Source organism: Vipera berus (genome assembly GCF_964194415.1).
Source record: "Vipera berus genome assembly, chromosome: 1".
Classification (NCBI taxonomy): Eukaryota; Metazoa; Chordata; class Lepidosauria; order Squamata; family Viperidae; genus Vipera; species Vipera berus.
In genome coordinates this window covers 202,293,491-202,303,925 of record NC_138202.1, presented here as the reverse complement: position 1 = coordinate 202,303,925, position 10,435 = coordinate 202,293,491, and the positions used below count along the sequence as shown (strand labels likewise).

The following is a 10,435-nucleotide window of genomic DNA, read 5'->3' as shown; positions in this document are numbered from 1 at the left end:
ACGCCAAAGGCGCACGGAGCGCTGTTACCTTCCCACCGTAGTGGTCCCTATTTTTCTACTTGCATTTTTACATGCTTTCAAACTGCTAGGTTGGCAGAATCTGGGACGAGTAACAGGCGCTCACTCTGCTACGCGGCACTCGGGATTCGACCCGCCAAACTGCCGATCTTCTGATCGACAAGCTCAGCGTCCTAACCCACTGAGCCACCGCGTCCCTTGTTTTCCTGAATGGCAGCATCATATTATTTGTTTAACCAACTTTTCATTCTACTTCTTTGACCCTTTCCTTTCTTTCACAAAATCTTTCAGTTTTCATTAAAAAAATACATTTTTCAGTTGGACCAGTATTACTTAGCCTTCCTCCCCTGCTTATTTATCCCTGCCACGCATCATTTGTTTGGTTTATGGCATCAGATAATTGTAAATGATGCAGTTGTGCAGGTCTCTTTTATTTTGTCAAGCCTTATTTGTTTCCCCATTGTCCAAGACCTATTTTGATAAATTTTATTACTGTTTGGCAGTGTCACAGATTGAGGATGAACAAAGAGGATCTCAGCCAAGCTGTGCTTGTGAAGAATTCCTACAAGCTTTCTAAAGGCATTGGAAGTGCCTGATAGCTACAATCAGAGCTACAGTAACAGCTACAGTCAAAGAACCATAAGACGCATTATGGAATTTGGCATATTTAATTTCCCTGTTCATGCTCTACTTCAGGGCTTTTCAACCGGTGGTACACGTATCACCAGTGGTACTTTAGCACCTAGCAGGTGATATGTGCCCCCTAGCCAAGTGTAGCAGGGGAGGGAACAAGCTAAAGCGGTGCCACACAGGCCTGGAGGAGATCAGCTAGAGCTGCAGGGCTCGGCAGAAGCCACAGGACCTCCCTGCACGGCTGCATGCTGGTTGGACCTTCCAGTGCACCCAGAAGAGAAAAGGAGGAGGAGGGCAGAGATAGGAGAAGCTACAAAAGGAGCAGGTTTTGGCGAGAGAGGGAGAGGGGAAAAACACACACAAAGAATTAAGGAGAATATTTGTAGCTCAGGGTTGAAATGAGTGGTCTTTGGTGCTCTCTGAGCTTGCTTGTTTCCTTGCAGGCGTTTCATTACCCTAACTAGGTAACATCATCAGGGCTAGTAAGGAGTGCTGCTTGCTGTCTGTTTATATTCTGGTGTCTTGCCTGTCAGGGTGGGTGGGTGGGGTGGTCTTAGGGATTCTTTGGTTGGGCTGTTTACTAATGGCTCTGTGGCAGTTTCTTGATTGAGGTATTGCTTACTTGATTGTTGGTCTGAAGGTGACCTTGGAGTTGATCTGACTGCTGATTACTGGTGGAGAGGTGCTGGAGTCTTTTTCTCTTTTGGCTGGTTGATTGTCTCTTTGGCATAGTCTACAGATGTTGTTAATGTCTATGTGTCTACTGATGGCTGATTTGTCAGAGTGCCAGGCTTCTAGAAATTCCCAGGCATTTTTGGATCTGGCCTGGTCTAGGATTGTCACATTCTCCCAATTGAAACTATGGTTAAATCGTTCAATATGTTGTGAAATTAAAGAATTTTCGTCATCCCTTTTGACTGCCAGTTGGTGTTCATGGATGCATTCTGCCAGGCTTCTGCCTGTGTGTCCTACACAGTGGTTGTTGCAGTTCTTACACTGTATGTTGTAGACGACTCCTGTTTTTTCTTCTGGGGTTGCTGGGTCTTTGGGTTTGCTTAGGTTGTTTTGAAGGGCTTTAGTTGGCATATGTGCTACGCTGACTCCTTGTGGTTGTAGTAGTCTATTTGTGGTTTCTGAGATATTCTTGATGTATGGCAGTGTAATTCTGTTTAGGGTTTTTGTTGGTTGTGCTGTATTGGGTTGAGTGGTCGGGGACTTTTTGATGAAGTTTTGTACTTATCCATTTTGTTTGAATGTGTTGTATAGATGCTCCGTTTCCTTTTTCTGCTGTTCTGGGTTCTGGGTTGAGTTTGGGGCTCGTTTTATACATACATACATACATACATACATACATACATACATACATACATACGCTGTACAAGAGATTGCATAAAGTATGTAAATGGAAAGGAAGCAACTGTTTCCAAGGTGTCAAGGCTTACATAGTTGCTTTGAAAATTATTCCCTGCGGGCAATGTCTGCACATGCATCTACAGACAATAATTCTTCTGGGCTTTCTAGCATAAAGAAGTGATCGAGGGTCACTTTTCAGACAAGCTGCTTTTCAGAAATCCCAGCTAGTTAAACTATTTTCACTTTTTCCTAAAAGCAAATAAAAACCAAACATTTATTTTAATTTATTTTATTTAATCTGGGGTACTCATACTTTCAAAGGCCCAGTTTAACAAAAAAAAAAGCCTTTTAAATTTTGCATTATTCCTTCTTATAAAATGGCTGAAAAATATCCCAATCTTTAGTATTAAGTACTTATTACTTGTCTAAGTGTTCAGTGGGTTCAGTTAGTAACTTTTAAGATGAGCCAAATAGTAACTGAATTCTGAAATTCTTTGTTACAATCAGTAATCAGAATTGAATGCCCTCTCTCTCCATCTCTCTCTGTGTGTGTTTTGTGTGTGTGTGTGTGTGTGTGTGTGTGTGTGTGTGAGAGAGAGAGAGAGAGAGAGAGAGAGAGAGAGAGAGAGAGAATAATTTAAAATAGCAAGATCTGAGAAAATATAAATTAGCCTTGGAATTAAATGCAGATGAATCACATTTATCTTACTGAAATATTGAAAGAAGTTCTGGACCATGTGTCCAAATGGATGAGTTTATACTTATTGGTTGAAAAAGTTTTCTAGGAAACTTAAACTACAATAAGCAAAGAACTGAAAACACAACATTGACACCCCAGTCACGAAATATGCTAAAAATATTGATGAGGCCCAATGGCGCCTGACTTACTCCAATTTATGAGCAACCAGATAAGATGCAACTCTTGTCATATAGTGAAATTAAACAAGGAATTGAATTTTCTGACTTAACTTTGTGTGTGTAGATAGATAGATAGATAGATAGATAGATAGATAGATAGATAGATAGATATCTGCGTACAGTTGAATCTTATATCTAAATTACAAAAAGAGGAAAAAGAACATCCTTCATATATACCATAAGTTTAAACTTAAAACAAGTGTAAGTTTAAAAGAAGAAGCACATTGTTTCAGCTTAAAGTTTCAACATTCAACATAAATTAAAATTTTTAACACTGTGTTAAACGACTTCAACACAAATTCACATTTTATGGATGTAAAAGTCAGTTACTGAAATAGCAATAGCACTTAGACTTATATACCGCTTCCCAGTGCTTTACAGACCTCTCTAAGTGGTTTACAGAGTTACCCTATTGCCCCCAACAATCTGGGTCCTCATTTTACTGATCTCAGAAGGATGGAAGGCTGAGTCAACTTCATCTGATGAGAATCGAAGTGCCAAATTGTTGGCAGCTGGCAGTCAGCAGAAGTAGCCTACAGTACTGCATTTTAACCACTGTGCCACCAGGGTGATTCTTTCCTGGTATAGATTGGGATGATACCACAAAAGAGTAGGTTATCTCCATGAGCATGTGAGTGAAAATAATCCTTGAACTACCCAGATTGTACCTATTGCTAAGCACATTGGTTTGTGCTTAAATTGTAAGCCGCCCTGAGTCTTCGGAGAAGGGCGGGATATAAATGGGATTGAAATAAAAAATAAAATAAATAAATAAAGAACTTGAAGCTTTATAGACTTTGATTGATTCCCTGCTATGAGTAGATAGCCTAGAAAAAGATATAAAGGCTTGAGAGGCCACAGTAATTTTTTAGTTAGAGCGGCTGTCCTATGAATTTCAGAGCAGAATGTTCTTGCATCTTGAATACGTAAGTTTGTTTTTCTCTAATCTTCAGTAAATTGGAACGGATCAGATCTGATCCCTTTTGAGTTCTAGTTCCAGTAATAATCTCAGTGTATATAAGATTGAAGTTTTAAGTGATTCTTTTGTTCATCAAGGCATAGCTACTATAGGAATTGTTCTCAGTTGGTAGTGGCAGTGAAGCAGCTGTGTGTGCTCATACAGACAATGGGGAAAGTCTTCTAACCAAGCTCATGAAGCCTTCCAGAGAACATGGCTCTTTTGAGGGCTGCTTTGTTTTGAACCTCTTGCTTGCCATGTACTCTTTCCCAGGTCTTTACAAGTATGACATGTTTTTTAAGAGCCTCAATGCAAGGTAGCACTTAACTGAAGCATTCTCTCTCTCTCTCTCTCTCTCTCTCTTGCATATTGTTTGAAGCAGGTTTCCTCTCCATGATAAAGAAAGATTAGAGAAATGGTTACGGAATATGAAACGTGACACTTGGACTCCTAGTAAGCATCAGGTCCTCTGCAGTGACCATTTTACACCAGATTCTCTAGATGTGCGATGGGGTATTCGATATTTGAAGACAACTGCAGTGCCAACTATTTTTTCATCCTCTGAAAACCAGGTAACAGTGTTAAGCTCAATGTGAAAAATAAGAAAAAGGATGAGAAAATGCAGTTAGTTTGAGCCGAAAGTAAAATGAACAGTGCTAAAAACAAAAACAAAAATCAGAACCTACTTCTTGTCTCAGTGGCAGTGAGAACAGGTCTTCTATTTTAATATTGTCCAAATTCTTAATTCATTTATACTTTTTCTGTTTACTATTGAGAAGAAGGATTTATGGTATGCCAAGATGATTGTTTGAAGCCTCTGCAGTCTACTCATGCAATTAAATTGAGATTTGTACTGATAAACTGTGGGTTAAAAAAAACACACCCCACTGTAAATTTATGGAACATAAACCAAAATATGCTTCATTTCCATTTGACAAACAAATTGTATAGTATGTTGTACAAAAGCCCACAGAGTTTTTCTATTAGTTGATCTGAATAGGAGAAAAATCAATTAAAAATACTTGGCCTGGTTTAAAATTTTGCTATTTTTACATCCAAGAGTTAATTTAAACATTGCTTCCTTAGAATATATCTAAGCATTAAGACATGACTACTAAAAATAGCGTATAGTTCACTGAAATGAAAGTCATTTATGTGTTAATCTTAGCACATCAGAAGAGATGGCTAAATAAATGGGCCTTTGTGCATTGGCATCTGGAAAAAATAATTACAATGTCAAATATGACTGATATAAAGTATGGTGTGCTGTGTTGCTCACTTAATACTTCATTTCCTATGGTGGAGGAACAAATTATACACATTCTGAAAAAGTATCTGATTGGTCTAGGTGCAACAGCCCAGGTCTGTGATGTTTCAAAGCAAGTTTTAGTCCAAACTTCCTTGAAGCAAAGCACCTCTTTAAAATTCTTAATACTTTTTGCTATCCAGGTCTATTTTGCATGATGCTCAATGATATGAAAAACATGCGGTAGAACTGGGAGATTTTATTGTGAATAGAAAAAAAAATCATTTTGGAAACTTTTCTATCATTCTGTAGCCACCACTTAGAAAAGACACATGTTAACATAACGGATGGTGATTATTGCACTACTGCCTTTCCCCCATGAATATTTGTGTAGGAAAGAGCAATCATGCTTGTTGTAACTTCTCTATCACGATAGTATGAGTTAACTGAAAAATCTATTTTCCAAGCTAGAGCTGCAATTCCACAACCACTTACCCGGATATAAGGTCTGGTTTTTTAAAGGAGTTGCTCATGTTTTCTTAGAGATCAGATAGCACTGAAATATCCTTGTCACCCAGAGTCTGCCTATCATAGAAAGCATATCTTGGCAAAATGTCCAGCTCTTTGAGAAACTTCTTTGCTTGGTTGTCACATTCCAGGAAAGAGGTCATTAACATGAAGCAGTAATTTGACCTGCTGTATCAGGAGTGGTCCTCAGTCTACTATAACAGTTGTTAATGCTAAAGTGAGCTTACAAAAATGTTAAAGCTATGTGAATCCAGGCTACATTTTGCATTTGTTATTTATTTATTTTTATTGTAATATGTATTAATAAAATAATTCAAGATTGGTATCCAATTTCTTTAGTAAACAATGGCAGAGAAAAGGCTGTTTATTGGCATTATTTGCACTCTCTTTAAAGACCAAAGTTAAAAGAGCAAATACAGGCAGTCCTCAACTTACCACCATGACTGTTTACGATCGTTGCAGCGTCCCCATGGTCACATGACCAAAATTCAGATGCCTGGCAGGTGACTCGTATTTATGACCGATGCAGTATCTTGGTGTCACGTGATTCCCGTCTTGTGACCTTCTGACAAGCAAGATGAATGGGGAAGCCCTGTTTACTTGACGGCCGTGTTACGAACTTAACAATTGTGGCGATCCACTTAAGGAAGTTTGTAAAATGGGGTAAAACTCACTTAACCACTGTCTCCCTTAGCAGCAGAAATTTTGGTTGTAAGTTGAGGCCTACCTGTACAGGGCTGAAACCCTGTGTTGTTTTGTTAGGGAACAAGGGCACTGACTTGATATTCAGTGACTAGGCCCAGCATTACACCATAAAGGACCATAGGAGAAGGAATCATTGTGTGGTATTTCATAAATCAGCAACAACTGTATCAAGAGGAATGTTTTTTTCTTCTTAAGGAAAAAGGAAAATCCCAGAAGAAAATGCAAGAGGAAAGGATAGACGGTATCAGAGAAATGAGCACATACATCACAACATCTTCTCTTCAACCTTGCTCACCAAAGGGAACTAGCTTACCCGAAGGAGGCCTATATCGAAAAACTCTTGGAACCAATTCAGACAGCTCAGCAAGAACAGAGGGACTATCACAGAATATTGTGAAAGATGGCACTGCATATGCAGGTAACTGTGTTAAACAGAATATGCAGCAAGCAAACCAAACAATGACAGCATCTGATGTGGAAAACTCAGGAGCCACCAGTTCCAATTTTCCAGGACATAATAGGGCCATCAAAAACATTTTTAGTGCTGCTGCTACAGATTTGCAAGTTTCTGTTCATGACCTCCGGTCATGTTTTGAGGACGGCTCAGGTTCTAAAGCCACAGTTTTGCCAGCCGCACCTCTGGAACATGGAAATTCGTATCTGGAACTCAGTAAGGTCCCCGTACCCGTGAACGAACTTACATCCGATCAATTTGATCCCAGCCTTGCAAATTGTTCAGTGGAAGTACAAATGGATGAAAGTGCTGTGTTGCTCCAGTCCATGTCGCAAGCTTTGGAAAATCTCAGTGGAAATATGGAGTCTGTCATCACCATTATCGTTCCTTCAGAGGACTCAAGAGCCCCCTTGCTTTTAGAGGGCTCCTTTATATCAGCAGAAGAGGTGCTAACACATCTGGAAGCAGAAAGCTCTGTTTTACTTGACAGCTGCAGCAGCCTTGAAGTGCTACAAACCGAGCATTCATACTGTAGGCAAGACACAGACAGGGAACAACTCTGGCAAAAAATTACGAAGCTGCAGTCAAAAATAGCCCTTTTAGAAGTCCAGGAGAGAAAAACCCTAACCAAACTTAAAGCTCTAGAAGCGCTTATTACAAAACTGAAGGAAGAAAGTCTCCTTTCAGAGGAGAAACTGAAGATGGTAGAAAACTGTTTTACAACATTTGAAGTTACAATGATACAATAAAAGCTTTAAAATAATGGGTCGCAACTTGTTCTGCAAATTATTTTCTGGGGTGGGTTTTGTTTTTTTTGGGGCGGGGTTGTTTGCGAGAGAGGGTGATGTGTGTTTATTTATTTATTTATGTATAAGTAGAAATGGAATAAAAACAGGTCTATCACTTTCCTCCCTCTTCTCTGCTCTCAGTATCTTCCCAGTTTTTTAATGGAACATTGGAAATAGAGATATCTTGTGGAACTACATGGGAGCTGGCATTGGGGGATATAGGAGGGAAGAGGAAACTAGTAGTAGGTACACCATACATACTGCTTATTTGCCAAAAACCTCCATTGAGTCTCAATCACTTCAGACAATAGAAGGAACTTATTCTGGAGTCATAAGGTCCATCAATCCAAAATCGTCCTGGTATATTACAACAATAGAACAGCCTGCCTGCTTGAGAGGGGGAAAAAAACACAAACCAACTTGAAAACATGTTTATTAAGGTAGAGAGGCAGTTTGGTGTAATGGTTAAGGCATCAGGCTAGAAAATGGGAAGCGGTTCTAGATCCACCTTGGGCATGAAACCAACTGGATGATCTGGACCAGTCACTTTTTCATAGCCGTAGAAACAAGGCATTGGCAAACCAGTTGTGAAATCTTGCCAAGAAAACTAGGAATTTATCTCTTGAGAATTAGACAGAATTGAGCAGAAGAAAAAAAAATCTAAGATAAGCCCAAACTATTCCCAGGTAAGTTGGTGTGGGAATGCAGCATTGAAGTCTGTAACTGTGCAAGGAAACAAAATGTATTAATGAAAGCTTATTCCCACAAGGGCACATACAACTACAGTGCTTTCACTTTGAGCCATTGCCTTCAAGGTTGTCTTCATTTGCCAAGCTAATGTTATTCATGAGTAGTGAAATTCTAAGTATGCATAGTAAATTCCATTGAGGACTGTAGGATTTATTTCTAATTTGCTGCCTTAAAAGTATAGCCCACATCTCCTTAGAATTAATGGGATAGGATAGGATAGGACAGGACAGGATGCACTCTAATAAAGGAGAATATGTATAGCTCAGGGTTGAAATAAGGGGTCCTTGGTGTTCTCTGAAATTGGTTGTTTTCTTGCAGACATTTCATTATCAAACTAGCCTAACATCATCAGTGCTAGTCTGTGCTAGACCAGCTCTAATGAAGTTACCCATTCTGGGTAATGAAACGTCTGCAAGGAAACAACTAAGCTCAGAAAGCACCAAGGACCCCTCAGGATGAACTCTTTTTCTGGAAATAATTTGGAAAAATAGCAAATAGGCATTGTGCTCTCGGAGCCAGAAACTGTAATTAAGGGTTGAATTTTCTTTTTGGCAGGAAAAGAAACATTGGAAGCAAAGGGAGTTAAGAGCTGCTGCAGGTGATGATGGCTGAAGGGAGAAGAAAAACATGATAGGAGTAGGGACATAGCTTTCCTAGGTAGAGACCTATCCATGCATTCCTTCTAAGAGAAAGGACTGACAATAGTTACTCTAGATAAGAGACTGAAATTGGTCAATCATACTACATCTTTCATTGGGGGGGGATGTGTACAGTTTTATTTTCTCTGACTAATTTTGTCTGTAAAAACATTCCACTTTGGTTTCTAGATACTTGGATCCAGTTCTTGTGAACTGATTGTTACTTCCCCTTCCCCACCCCGCCAAAGTCCCCAATTGAGGATGGCAACAAGCTACCATGTTTCAATGCCCATAAGCAGAAACTGACTAGGCCCAGAAATGGCTGCTTTGCAAAGATATGGTACTTCTTCATTTGGTCTTTATGTGGTTAGAAAAATCAGTGAAATGGCCCTGAAGGTGTTTGGTAATGCCACCCCAGAAGTGCCAGGAACAATACAAAAGGCTGGGCACCATCACCCAAAGACTAAAATGGGAGAAGGAGCTACCTGACCCCCTTCAGGAAGCTGTCATGGATTCCACCAACCCCATTTGCTGCGACTCAGAAAATGGCAGTTTCTTGATTTAGATAACCCCTGTGACTTAGGCGAATGTCAGCATTTTATATGACAATTGAAGTTTCACAGGGTTTTGAGGATGTCCTTAACAAAAGGCTACAAGTAAATACTTACCAAGGGACGCGGTGGCTCAGTGGGTTAGGACGCTGAGCTTGTCGATCAGAAGGTTGGCAGTTTGGCGGGTTGAATCCCGAGTGCCGCGTAACAGAGTGAGCGCCTGTTACTCGTCCCAGCTTCTGCCAACCTAGCAGTTCGAAAGCACGTAAAAATGCAAGTAGAAAAATAGGGACCACTGCGGTGGGAAGGTAACAGCGTTCCGTGCGCCTTTGGCGTCTAGTCATGCCAGCCACATGACCACGGAGACGTCTTCGGACAAGCGCTGGCTCTTCGGCTTTGAAACGGAGATGAGCACCGGCCCCTAGAGTCGGAAACGACTAGCACGCATGTGCGGGGGAACCTTTACCTTTACCTAAAATACTTACCTGCCAGCTAAGAATGCGGGAGCTTAATAGAATGCCATGAGCAATTATGCCAAAATTATCTAAAGAAACCGGATGTACGAGAAATGGCCAGCAGCTACAGTATTGTGTCCATACTGAGAGCTTTACCAGCCTTCATAACTTCCCTATGATATAGGGCAATAAATTCTTGGGTTTGCAGCTTAAATATTATGGCCACAATACACAATACAAAGGGCATTTGTACATCCCCTGTTCCTGACACTTCTTTGACTGGGTATGGACTACACTGCACTAAACCTGTGGCTTGCTTAATTATAAGTCAAAATCAAACAAGCTTTTTATGTATAGCTTAATATCTTGAGCGAACCCAAGCACATATGTATGCACTCCTGCCAGGACTGATTAGTAGCACTGCAAGCTTTCTCTTCCTG

At 40.2% G+C, this 10,435-nt stretch overlaps 1 protein-coding gene across 1 annotated transcript in view; it reads left to right on the top strand.

Annotated features, from left to right (window-relative positions):
* Positions 1-7,591, top strand: part of THAP5 (THAP domain containing 5) — a gene marked incomplete at its 5' end in the record, with an annotated part of 9,766 nt that extends 2,175 nt beyond the window's left edge. The window contains 2 exons of the mRNA XM_081315409.1: positions 4,263-4,452; positions 6,555-7,591. Coding sequence (XP_081171535.1) covers positions 4,263-4,452; positions 6,555-7,562 — 1,198 coding nt within the window. The 3' untranslated portion in view covers positions 7,563-7,591. The remainder of the gene's footprint in view (positions 1-4,262; positions 4,453-6,554) is intronic.
* Positions 7,592-10,435: the final 2,844 nt, after the last annotated feature.